Source organism: Scomber scombrus, chromosome 16 (genome assembly GCF_963691925.1).
Source record: "Scomber scombrus chromosome 16, fScoSco1.1, whole genome shotgun sequence".
NCBI classification, from domain to species: Eukaryota; Metazoa; Chordata; class Actinopteri; order Scombriformes; family Scombridae; genus Scomber; species Scomber scombrus.
The window spans coordinates 16,639,603-16,653,409 of record NC_084985.1 but is presented as its reverse complement, the minus strand read 5'-3'; the positions used below and the strand labels follow the sequence as shown (position 1 = coordinate 16,653,409).

Here is a 13,807-nt window from a genome sequence, read left to right as displayed (position 1 = left end):
TTCTGAAGAAAATATTATCAAGCCAACCAACCTGATCAAACATAGTTCTCCATGTATAAGAATATCTCTGTGGCTGCCATATCCAAGATGCATTGTTACATTTTCTGGAGATCTACACCAGAGCCTACAGGAATGTAATGTTATATAGTATGTATGTTGGCCCCACAACTACGCCATACTTTAGTCTGACTGTGATGGTTATGGACCAAAGGTGTTGTCCAGATGTGTTACTGCTGAAAAGAGAAGAGGTAGGCTGAGCAGTACATGCCCAGGGGCTCTTTTTCCTCCTGTGTGTGTGTGTGTGTGTGTGTGTTGGGGCTGGAGCGCCCTGGAGACCGTCTCAACTGAAGGTTAAAGCGAGGATGTTTTTTTTTCCGCTGAGGTGGAATTTCTCAGCCGTGATGTCGTGTGTGTGTGTGTGTGTGTGTGTGTGTGTGTGTGTGTGTGTGTGTGTGTGTGTGTGTGTGTGTGTGTGTGTGTGTGTGTGTGTGTGTGTGTGTGTGTGTGTGTGTGTGTGTGTGTGTGTGTGTGTGTGTGTGTGTGTGTGTGTGTGTGTGTGTGTGTGTGTGTCAGCCTATGTGAGAGTGAGGTGCCAGCCAGAGTTGAAACCCAAAGAATTACTGTGGGAGTGCAAATGTGCACACATACAGTGCAAACCAGCAGGGAGGGCAGCAGCGGCCAGCCGTCCAAAACACACTTGTTTTCTGCCTCATGCAATTCTCATTATTCATCCCTTTTTTATCCCAGAGAGAGAAGCAATAGATGGAAGCATTGTTTACTTGCATAAGATGTCAGTGCCTGTTGGCACTTGTGTTATAAACACACTCAAACAAGGTCACATATGATCTTGCTAATAGCTCAAAAATACTTGTGTACAAGACACAAGCACACACAAACCCTTATCTCCAAATCCACGGAGCTGGATTTACTGTATTATATAATTTGAAACATAAAGGTTCAAATTCCGGTCACATATTTAATGTGTGCTCTTCAGCAGAAACCATTTAATGATCTCCTATTTCTGGGTATGAGACAGCAGCCCCTCTAGCATTATACTCACTTCTACTACTTGACAGGAAATCATTGAAGCCTTTCCTCCTCTTATGCACATAATGTTCAAATTAGCAAATATTTGACCCTGTTTGATCTACTGCAAGGAGCCATCACGGTGGTACTGATGTTGACTCCACTATGCTCCTAGCTCTTTCATTAAATATGTTGTTATGTAAATTACCATCACATAAGTTATTCAGTGCTGAAGAGTTTGCAAGTGGCATGTGCGTGCGTGTGTGTAAGAGAAAGGTTGAGTGAGACAGCAAGTAAATCTGCTGCATTATTATCTCAACATAAGGAGCTTATGAAACAGACATGCAGATAGGTATCAGTGACTAAAACACACACAATACACACACACACACACTCATTAGTGTGCCTGCCAACCAACTTGGTGTACTGTAATTATTCAAGAGGATCATCACTGGAGACTCTTGAGGATAGAGCGGGACTGTGATCTCATGCTTTTGCCAGAGATGTTATACTGTATTCATGTGGAAATCAGTTGGGCCCACGCGAGAGCTCAAAGTCAGAGGCACATACTGCCCTCTACTGGCTGAAATGTGGAGCTCCTGTTTTTTGATGGGCTCTGACAGTCACTGCTCAGTATGTACAGTGCAACTTCAAATACATTTTTAGATTTTTTTCTTGCAAAAAGATAAGGGAAGAATTTGTTATATATTGATTTTGAATGGTCAGTTCACCTGGGAAAAAAAGTTAAAATATATTTTTCTGACATATTTTGAGAAAAGTTTTTAAATTTTGTTTTATTTGCTCATCACATCATATCAGTCTCAGAGATTTGTGCCTCCACCACAATACAATTAAGGTGCATTTAATTTTTTCTGTTGGGCTTAGAGTTTTCTAAACACATTTTCCAGGCACAATGTTCTCTTTTTTCTGGATCTCTTGTTAGTTTTTATTGGAACTACTAACAAAGAGTTCCTATGAAAACTGACAGTGAGATTTGTGGTCTACACAGACTAAAACATTGTTTCCTGGAAGACACATTGCTTTTGTTGATGGAAAAAATATCTTTTTTTTGTAATCTGGGCTCAACTCCGATGCTGTTGTAATACATTTGCAATACGTACGATTGGTAATAGTTTCTACAACATGACAGATAATATCATAAATTAACAATGTTTAGGATTTTTCCCACATTCACATCATCCTCTCAAGACATTTCAGGTGTGAAAATATTAGATGTGTTCATATTTTCTTGTTAAATGAAAATGTTTGATTTATATGCATTGTTATTCCTTCACAAGCTTGCTATTTGAAAGTAAGGTTGGCAGCAAACTGCTTTTCAACTCTTTCTGCTTGGCATGCTTTCAAGATTTTAGTGGGTTTACTGGTTCAAAGTGTCTAAGATGGTATGCAAGTTTGTGCTGAATGAACTGTTTAATTTCATTTTGCTTGAGTCTGTATTTACACAACAAAAATCATTTTTGTGATGTCTAATAGACCGGACTTGCTTGGACTCTGGTCTCTTTCAAGGCTGTTTACACATTAAGTCCTGGTCAGACTGTCATGTTTGTTGTTCCTGCTCTGTGCTAGCTCAGACTAAAAGGTGTCGTTTGTTTTCACCTTTGACACCAAAGTTTCTCAAATCTTTGCAGGCGGTATCAGAAACTACAGAAGATTATGAAGCCCTGGTAAGCCCCTACCCTTCCCCCCGGCCATAACGTCATTGGCTCTGTGCTCTTCCTAACCTGCTGGCCGAGTCTGCATGATTAAGACTCTGGCCCTAGTGCCTTATGGGAAATGTTATACATGTATAACAAAGCCTCTGTCAGGCTTTCATTTTGAAATCAGTGTTGCACCTTTTTTTTTTTTTGCATGTGGTTTTGGGCAACAAAAATCAAACAAATTCTTCAATCTGCATACTGAAAGAAGACCAAGATTTTTTTCTAAAAACCAACTAAAACTCATGTTTTAAAAAAAATTAATTTATCACAGGTAAATGTAACATTACTTAAAGTACAAGTTGTTGCTTACTCCTGAATTAAATCTTGGTGCTCTTGACTAAAATGGTGCTGCTCAGGGTGAGGGGACTTTCTATACTTATTCAGCTAAAGGATGTTTCCTCACAACTTCACTTTATCTGTCACCACAGGAACATCATCCATCACCAAGGTTTTCTATCTCTATTTCCTCAGTATCCTAGGATAGAGTATGAGTAGATAACTACAGTGTCCTCTATAAATGCCCAGTGCCATCTGCAAAAGCCTCTTCATCCTTCAGCCGTGGATTACTAATTGTCCATTTGACTCTTCACTAATCACCTACCATGCAGCAAAACTGACCCATAATGCTATTTCTTCAATCATTTGTGCCTTCTTTTACTGTATTTGATGACAAATACTGCTCTGTCGTGTTTAAAATAGGGTTTCCATTTCTGTAAACTATAATATGTGTTTAAAAAGTTCAAAACTGCATTCATATTTTATTAGTTTTTCTCAAAACATTTTCGACTATAGGTCTATAGTTGGGGTTTTTACATTTCCACGTCAAGTTGATACAGCTGATCAAGGACAGTAAAACTATGAAATATGTATAAAACATGCATACAAGATGGAACATAGAGAAAAGCCTCAATGCAAGCTGTATCTGCAGTGCATAATTTGAACACTAGAGGTCAGTATTGTAAATGTAGTGGTCAAGTCATGAAACATCTGAAATGTTACAACTCACTCAACAGTTTTGTATCCCAAGAGACTAGAAATTATTTTAGAAAATGACTTTATCTGCTGGTCAAAACTTCTTTCGTCTTTGATAATGATATACAAATTATTTCTCATTAAGTACTACCAGCAACAGTGTGTCTTGGATATAACAGCTGTTCCTTGCTTTGGCCTCCCGTGACTCTTGCAGAGTGATTTATTTTTCCTGATATTTGTGTAACTGCATGACTTCACTCAATGATGGAGCTCTCTGGTCCTGATTGACTACCGTACTGTGCTGCCCAGCTCCTGCTGGCCTTCTGACAGCGCCCACTGTTTCTTAAAGGCCAGTCTGTCTGCACTGCATTGCAAACCTCTATCTCTCTCCCTGTCTGGTTATTCTGTATTTTCTCCAGCAAGCCTGGTTGCAGCATTTGAACTTATGTTCCTCTGTCCCCTCTCCTCCTCTCCACCAACTCTCCCTCTCGCTGTCTCTGCTGACTGCTCATTCCTCTTTATGTTCCAAGCCATCTGGCCTTTGCAGCTATACGCTGCTCCAAGCCATCTGCTAGAGAGAGGTTTCCTATGGTCTGTGTGTCTCTGTGTGTGTGTGTTGTCTTGTAGTTTTGGCGACTTGCTGTCTTTCACTCTCACGGCCTTCGTGGAGCTGATGGATCATGGCATCGTCTCCTGGGACACTTTCTCTGTGGCCTTCATCAAGAAGGTCAGCCAAGCAAATGCCTCATTTAACAGGGCTGGGGTTTAAGAGGGACTTGTATTCATAATGCTGCTGTCATGCTGTACTGAACATTGGCTGGAAAAGTTCTAATTTAACAGTCACACTATGGCTGTAATGGCCTCTGTGATAATTACAAGGTTGGAAGTTCTGATACAGTCATTAAGCTAACCAATAGCATTTCTTCAAAATTGATGATGATGATTTTAGTTTAATAAAATCTATTAAATAATATGCAGTTTGATTCTTTGCAAACTTTTATGAGGAGAGAATGTAAACATATATCAATGTAGAATTACTGCTAAAAGAAAACTGGTCAGGTTACTTGATGAGATTTAGAAATACTGTGTAACAGACAATAGAGAAATCTGCAGTGTAAAAGGCAAAGTTTGTCTACTATTCCTCAGCTTTAAATATCTCTCACATTTATGATGGAAAAAATGTGTCATGTATAACAAATAAATCATCACAGCATGAAACATTTATCCATCCTGAGACCTAGATTTTGCTGTTATGTGGATTTCTCCTCCGTGGATCAAAAAAGTCTCACTTTAAGTATCTATGTGTCACTAAAGCAGAACATGTGATGAATTTATTGTTTTGCACAGATGCCCTTATTTCTCACGCCCCGTCTTTTCTACAGATTGCCAGCTATGTGAACAAGTCAGCCATGGACACAGCAGTACTGCAGCGGTCCCTGGCCATCCTGGAGTCCATGGTGCTCAACAGTCAGGATCTTTACCACAAGGTGGCGCAAGAGATCACGATTGGACAGCTCATCCCTCATCTTCAAGGGTGAGTGGATGAACCAGTAGTGTGTGTGTGTGTGTGTGTGTGTTTAATGTGTCAACATACATTTTATTGATTTATTATAGTATCTCCTGCACAGTGAAAAATGCATTTTAACACACGTGAGCAGCGATAATTAACTGCTAATTTTTATCTTCAATATTTCTGTTTGTGCTATTTTCCAATCCCAGGACTGACCAAGACATTCAGACCTACACTATTGCTGTCATCAACGCTCTCTTCCTCAAAGCTCCTGAGGAGAAGAGACAGGTGAGGCTGCTGCAGTGTGCACACACAGCACAAACACACTGCGATGCATATATACTGTACATCATTTCATGATGCACTGAGTGTTACATGGTACATTTATGTGTTATCACTTCATCATTTTTGTACTGTGAAATCGTACCTAATAAGTGTGTATTTGAGTGTCTAAGAATGTTCAGTGTCTATAATGCATTGGCAGTAAAGTGTAAAAGTAAACTGTATTAGGGACATAGTAATATAAGCGAGTCTGGACAAACCCCCTCATTCCCTACTCATCTTTCTTTCCGTTCCTCTCAGCAGAAGTGACATTTTTGCTCCACTATACACTCATTTTTCTCTCTCTCTTTAGCTCCTTCACCTATGACACGCATTGCCCCGTAGGTAACCACACGATCCCTTGCATCAGCAACATAGCGTCCAGCGATGCGCTTTGACATTAATAATGAATGATGCTAACCCACAGCTTCCTCCTATGCAGTATACAAGGTCTAAGGCACGCTATGCAGAAGTAAGCTTCACAGCTCCACTGCATACAAATTGTATCACACTTAGTTGTTGCAGCACTTCATTGACTAAGGCCAAATGAGCAGATTTTGATCATTTGATAATTAATTCTGTTGGAAGCAATTCTAACTTTATTGGAATGTTTACAGTGAGAAGTGAAACAATTTCTACCTTTGCTCTGGTGCAGACCTGTGGTGATATACGTTTACCACAGCCTGTGTGTGTGTGTGTGTGTGTGTGTGTGTGTGTGTGTGTGTGTGTGTGTGTGTGTGTGTGTGTGTGTGTGTGTGTGTGTGTGTGTTTACTCGCCCATCAGTAAAGCTATTATTATGATCCCCCAGTCTCTCTCACCTTTCTGCTGATTCCGTTGCCTCCCTCCTCTCCCTCCACAAGCTGCACCACTGACGGAAAATGATTTTTTTAACCTCCTCTTAAGCTCTTTTTTTCCACCACATTCACTCACTCATCCTCTCTGTGTCTCTGTTTCTGACTTTGTTTCCTCACTGCACACGGTATGGTAGTTTGATGAGCACATTGTGGACATCCTAAATTGTCCCCTGACAGTAAGTGCACCCTTGATTAGCACACTTTGTAGTTTGCACTGTAGAAGAAATTAGTTAGTGCATTAAGCATCCCTTTTTAAGATTTAAGTTCTATTTTGGGATGGCTTCCTTATTTGTTTCACGGCCTGTCACTGCATACTTTGCAGTGTGCCATGGCAGTTTTTTTTTTTTATTTTGCCCGCACTCATTTTGTCATTTCAACATATAGAACCCTAAGAAATGTGGGTTTTTTTGTTGATATACTTTTTTTTTTTTATCCCTCTATCTCTCTCTCTCTCTCTCTCTCTCCCTCCCTAAATTCTGTCTTTCTCTCCATCTCTATTTCTTCCTCTATAGGAGATGGCCCACATTCTTGCCCAGAAACAGCTGCGCTCCATCATTCTCAGTGTAAGTCTAACTATGCCCTTCTGCTCTTTACGTCCCCAGTGTACCCTCCTCTCTCTCTCTCTCTCTCTCTCTCTCTCTCTCTCTCTCTCTCTCTCTCTCTCTCTCTCTCTCTCTCTGTCTCTCTCTCTCTCTCTCTCTCTCTGTCTCTCTCTCTGTGTTTGTCTGTGTCTCTTTATCTCTGTTCGGGTTTATGCCTCTGCACCAGTGCGATATCAGAATGGAAAATGACACCTGCCACCTCTGGCTCGGTCTCACCCCGCTGGTTATTATCTACTGCACTCACTTTCTCACACCTGTTCCCGTTTTCTCTTTCATCCTTTACCTTGTGTTAAATCTCATTTCTCCTTCTCCCGTTCCCTCATCTGACTTGTCCCTTCTAATCCTCGTCATTCACTCCCAAATCCTCTTATTCTCCTTTGTTATCTCTTACCGTCTTCCTCCAAAATCCATGTCTCTCCTTTCTGACCCCAAACCCTCTCTCCTTCACCTCGTCTTTGCACATCTCACACCCCCCCCACCCTCTCTGTCTTTCTCTTCCCCGCTCTTCTATCCATCCTTCCTTCCTCCCTCCACCCACCCTCTCTGTCTTTCTCTTCCCCGCTCTTCTATCCATCCTTCCTTCCTCCCTCCATTCCCCTGTCTTTCTCCTCATTTTTTCATTCACACCATGTAGAATGTGATCCGGAGCAACACACCCATCAACGACGAGATGGCCCACCAGCTGTACGTGCTGCAGGTGCTCACCTTCAATCTCCTGGAGGACCGCATGATGACCAAAATGGATCCCCAGGACCAGGTGAGAACTGGGATTGATGCAGGCACAAATATTTGACAAATGAAAGGGTGGTTAGTCAGTCTCTCAATACTTTCCAACTTCCTCAGCCTTTCTGTGGCACTCAGTTCCAATCCTGTTTGTTCCTGAAAATGTTAATCTTTAAAAGTGGGTCATGAATGTATACTTTCATTTTTAGAAAAGGATTAGTAATTTGCTGGCCAGCTGGCCACTGTAGATTTTAGCAAACATTGCTAAAGCAGTAAACAGCAGTAAAATGTGTATTTGTATGGGACTATTTTCAGCGGCATGAGGGATTGACTCACAACAAACCACAGTGCCCATTTCCATCATAATGAAATAACACGTCAGCCAGCGCAATGATGTGGCTCAATATGTTTTTAGTCGTTCATGGACAACAATGGAGCTTTATGGCACAGAGAAATAGGAATAATACTTGTTAATGGGATCAATTGTTGCATTTGGGCTTTTCATTGGATTTGTTGATAACAAAAATATAGAATATTACCAAAGTTATCTGTTAAAATAAGTGGTGTGCAAGACAGAATAAAAACTATTCAGTTATAGCCTGACCTACAATGCACACGCTATTTCAGACCCTCCAGGTGTACAAATAAAAAAGACCCTGTAAACAGGAAAAAAGAGAGGTACATGTCACAGAGGGATAGTAGAGCATGCCGGGGCTGCCAGAGGTAAACAGTCATAAATCTTTTATTCTGCAGCATGTGAGAAGTTTGGGCCTGATTTGGGCTGGTTCAGAAACCAGTTATTGTAGGTAATAAAAACAGTGGGAAATGTGGCTTTTGGCCAAATTGCCTAGGGGCCCTGCAAGACCCCAGACAGCGGAGAAGAGGCAAGAGCATTCTTAAATTATAAAATGGTAAATGGAGGAATGGTTCAGATGGATTTATGAACTGCACTTTAATATTCTTCTCTGCATGTGCAGGCTCAGAGGGACATCATCTTTGAGCTACGGAGAATTGCCTTTGACGTGGAGTGTGAGCCCAACAACAGCGGCAGCATCGAGAAACGCAAGTCCATGTACACCCGTGACTACAAGAAGCTCGGCTTCATTGTAAGTCTTTTTTTTATCAGAATACCTCATAAATCCTTTACTTCTCTGATGACATTCTCTGGCTCAAACTACTAACACTGCACACACTGACACACACACACACACACACACACCTCAAAACTGAGATCAGAAAAGAAAGCATGTGCCAGTGTCTCCACAAGGGACAGCTGTTAATTGGATATGATTGTCTTCCACTTCAAAATGTGCAGATTAGAGCGTGTGTGTCTGTCTGGGCATGCCAGGAGAGATTGGTTATGAAAGTGTGTTTTTCTCTGTTTTTAACCCTGTCTCTTTCCTACCTTATTATACTCTATTTCTTCTCTAGGCTTTTCTCACTTTTCTCACTCATTCACTCTATGATATGTCTCTGTTTACTTCTAACGTATGTGTGCGTGTGACTTGTATGTGTAATAAGCAGTAGTCTAACTATAGTGTAAGAACTGTGGCTTGTTGTAAGCCCGGAGCTGTTCCGTAGCTCTTCCCCTCCATACTCCCACTGCAGTTCTCGGTGTTCAGTTCTGCTCTGTAAAGATAAGGCCAGTTTGACTGCCTTGTCTCCATGAGTGTGGAAAACCCACCCCAAAATCTTTAGTCTGTTTTCCACACTAGACAGCATACACCCAAACATACTGTATTCACATACACAGACCATAATTCTCGAGATAGACCTAGTGAGATCAGTTGTTTGTGTTGTAATGGTTTCAGGTTTTTATACCTCTGCGTCAGTGACGGTCGTAGCTGGAGGCATTGTGTTTTTGTGTTGTTCATCCCACTCCTGTGAATGTGATATCTCAGGGAATATCTTGAGGGAATTTCTTCAAATTTGGCACAAATGTCCACTTGAACTCAAGGAAGAACTGATTAGATTTTGGTGGTTAGAGGTCAAAGTCACATTTGTTCTATTCTCTCATGAACACGATATTCCAGTAATGCCTCAAGGGAATTTATTCAAATTTGGCACAAATATCCACTTGTGATTGTTGCACATGTTGGAATATTTTTTCATGTGTCCAACTGAGGACATCTTTTTAAGATATGCATGTTCTGTTTTAAGCCTATAAGTCTGCTTCCTGCTGGCAAGAATTACAAAACTGATGAGCCAGATCTCATTGTCCTTTGTCATCTTCCATCTTCTTGCTTCCCTTCCTCCTCTTCCTGTCACTCTCCTCTTGAACATACTGTCTCAAGTTTTAAACCCATGTCTTCAGAGCAATGTGTTTGCATGTGTATTCTGGATTTAATCATTATTTGACTGAATTCTGCAATATTTGGGAAGAATTCATTTGAAAGACTATGACAACCCAGATAGTATCTGTCTGTGTATCTCATACAATATTTACGTGGAATCGGGTAGTCTAGAGGCTAGAGAGGAAGGCTTATTATCGCGAAACCTAAACTAAAAATTATTCACATTCTTGGCGACCATTTTGCAAAGCACACAGTAAGTTTAGACTGACTTACTACTGTTCCCTCCAGACAAGCACCAATTTTTCTTTCATTCCTCTTCAGTCGTGACCAAAAGTTTTGAGACTGACACAAATTTTGTTTTTCACACAGTTTGCTGCTTCAGTTTTTATGGTGGCAATTTGCATTAAATCTAGATTGTTATGATGAGTGATCAGATGAATTACAATTAATTAAGTCCTTCCTTGCCATGAAAATTAACTTAATCACAAAAAACCCATTTCCATTGCATTTTAACCCTGCCACAAAATGACCTGCTGACATCATTTCAGTGATCTTCTCATTAGCTCAAGAGAAAGTGTTAGCGAAGACAAGGCAGCTGATATCACTCTGTCCTGCTGATTGAAGTAGAAGAGCAGACTGGTTGCTTTAAAAGGGTGGTGGTGCTTGAAATCATTGTTGTCTTCTGTTAACCATGGTTACGTCCAAGGAAATGATGCAGGCATCATTGCTTTGCATCAAAAAGGCTTCACAGGCAAGGATATTGCTGCTAGTAAGATTGCACCTAAATCAACCATTTATTGGATCATCAAAGGAGGTTCAATTGCTGTGAAGAAGTCTTCAGGGCGCCCAAGAAAGTCCAGCAAGTGCCAGGACTGTTTCCTAAAGAGAATTCAGCTACGGGATGGTGTCACCACCAGTGCATAGGTTGCTCAGGAATGGCAGCAGGGAGGCATGAGTGCATCTGCACGTACAGTGAGGTGAACATTTTTGGAGGATGGCCTGATGTCAAGAAGGGCAGCAAAGAACCCACTTACCTTCCAGAAAAACCTCAAGGACAGACTGACATTCTGCAGGAGGTACAGGGATTAGACTGTAGAGGACTTGGGTAAAGTTATTTTCTCTGATGAAGACTTCTGACTGTTTGGGATATCTGGAAAAATGACTGTCCGGTGAGGAAAAGGTGAGCACTCCCATGAGTCCTGTGTCATGCCAACACTAAAGCATCCTGAGACCATTCATATATGGTGTTGCTTCTCATCCAAGGGAGTGGGCTCACTCACAATTTTGCCTGAAAACACTACCATGAATAAAGAATGGTATCATAACGTCCTCCAACAGCAACTTCTCCCAATGATCCAGGAGCAATTTGGTGATGAACAATGCTTTTGCCAGGATGATGAAGCACCATGTCACAAGGCAAAAGTGATAACTAAGTGGCTCGGGGAACAAAATATTGAAATTTTGGGTCCATGGCCAGGAAACTCCCCGGATCTTGATCCCATCGAGAACCTTTGGTCAATCCTCAAAAAGGGTGGACAAACAAAAACCTAAAATTGTGATAAACTCCAAACACTGATTATGCAAGAATGGATTGCCATCAGTCAGGATTTGGCCCAGGCGCTGATATCCAGCATGCCAGGGCGAATTGCAGAAATCTTAAAAAAGAAGGGTCAACACTGTAAATATTGACCTTTTTGCATAAACTTGATTTATTTGTCAATAAAAGTATTTGAAACTTATGATATGCTTATAATTGTACTTAATTATACCATAGAAACATCTGACAAAAAGGTCTAAAAATACTGAAGCAGCAAACTTTGTAAAAAACAAAATCTGTGTCAGTCTCAAAACCTTTGGCCACGACTGTACATTTAGAAAATAAATCAACTATGTAGTCCATCACCATGAAGCTGAACGTATTCCTGTGCAATAATAAGAATTCAGTGATCAAAATCTGTTGACAGTTTTAAGATTATCTGCCTCATTACCTAATAATAATAATAATCTTTTTTTCTCATAACTTTGATGGTTGCTTATTTTGTTATGAGCACTTGTCGTTTTAGTGCATCTCTTGCTTGTGTCATGTGTAGATCTTTGTTAATCTGTCAAAGTCAACTTAAGTCAATTTAAGAAAAGGTAATGATGAGACATGATGCAAAAAAACATACAATAGATGAAAATGAAAAAGCAAATTACTGATTGTAATTTATTACTATTCCAAGATAATATTAACTACTACTGCATGTTGATATTCAGATCCTAGTATCAACACAATGGTCAGTCTTATCACTTAAAGCATGTTTTGGTATATGGTTTAATGCACAATGTGTGTGCATAATACACATTAATAATATGTTTAGTATATCTATATGGATAGTATGGTTAAAAAAGAGATTTGGTAATATATATTGAAGTATGTAACCTCCTCCTCTTCTGTCTCTCAGAACCATGTGAATCCAGCTGTGGATTTCACCCAGATACCTCCAGGCATGCTGGCTCTGGATAACATGTTGTACTTTGCCAGACACCACCAGGACGCCTACATCAGGGTAAGCACACACACACACACACACACACACACACACACACACACACACACACACACACACACACACACACACAGAGAGTGCCCAGTAATATCTATGGTGCTGTTTGTAAGTAAGTTAAGTAAGTTCCTCTTTCCCTCCAGCTCATTCGCTTGTTTGTAGATTCTGGCTCATTTCCAAATAATCTCTCAGTGAAAATTCCATTTAAAAAATGTGCTCAGTCCAAACAATAGAAATGATTCCTTTTACTTTTATTCCCTGAGCAATATGATTTGATAATCCTGATGAATAGATAAATATCACTGATACAGTTAGTGTAGTGATTGTCTAGAATAAATAGATTTTCACTGACTTTAGTGTCTTCTTGTTTGAGTTTCTATTTAGTAAATCAGATTAGTAAGAATCATTTTATGGCAGCTGTCCAGCACTGTACACATGCAGCAGTTTAATCACAACATCTCAATGTCTGTGTGTATTTTCTGTCTTTATGTTATTGTGAAACTCTGGAAAAAAAGATGCCTTTAGTAATGCCAACTCAGCCCTTATCACTCGACAAGGAGGAGAAAACAGCCTCCAATTTCCCAAATTAAACTGTCACCTGCTAAAATGATTGGGACCTTGATGGCCTCATTTATGGCATGCTGCCACCATTCACATAATTACAGTGAATTTTTAGCTATAGAGAATTCATTTATGTTTTTCGATTTCCAAGCTGGTAGTTTAGGGGGTCAGATACGGTCAAATAATGACTAATAGTTTGAAACGTAACAGCAACATTTATGAGTAAATTACCTTTAGTGTGACTTGTCAGTGTGTCATTGGAATAAAATGAATATTATACAGCAAATAACCAAAAAGCACTTAGAGAACATTCATAATTCTGTCGAGGCTGCAGATTCATCCTTTCTGAATTTGTTTATTTAATGTCAATTGATAAGATGATTTTAAACCACCTACGTGGAGGATCTGAGAATTTTGTAAAAAAAAATATAGACAGTAATGCTCTCCACTACCACTTCCCCCACAGTTTCAGCCTGGTGACAGTGAGAATAAACGGAATGAAATACACACAATTCAGTAATCATATAAATATTCTACACATAGCGGCTCTCATCTGCATCTGGGTCCAGGAATGAATGCATGCCAGAAATAATCACAGAAAATTTGTAATGATCATGTAGCATCACCTTTGTATAGGCAAAATATCCTCCAATCTACAGGCTGGATCATCTGTTACTGT

The 13,807-nt window shown here is 40.1% G+C and overlaps 1 protein-coding gene across 2 annotated transcripts in view; it reads left to right on the top strand.

Moving 5' to 3' along the window:
- The window catches only part of elmo1 (engulfment and cell motility 1 (ced-12 homolog, C. elegans)), a 101,281-nt gene that overhangs the window by 41,890 nt on the left and 45,584 nt on the right, over positions 1-13,807 (top strand). For both annotated transcript variants that reach the window (XM_062436595.1, XM_062436594.1), the window contains exons 7-14: positions 2,676-2,711; positions 4,344-4,443; positions 5,099-5,250; positions 5,436-5,514; positions 6,915-6,965; positions 7,639-7,761; positions 8,705-8,833; positions 12,466-12,570. In XM_062436595.1, the coding sequence (XP_062292579.1) occupies positions 2,676-2,711; positions 4,344-4,443; positions 5,099-5,250; positions 5,436-5,514; positions 6,915-6,965; positions 7,639-7,761; positions 8,705-8,833; positions 12,466-12,570 (775 nt within the window). The remainder of the gene's footprint in view (positions 1-2,675; positions 2,712-4,343; positions 4,444-5,098; positions 5,251-5,435; positions 5,515-6,914; positions 6,966-7,638; positions 7,762-8,704; positions 8,834-12,465; positions 12,571-13,807) is intronic.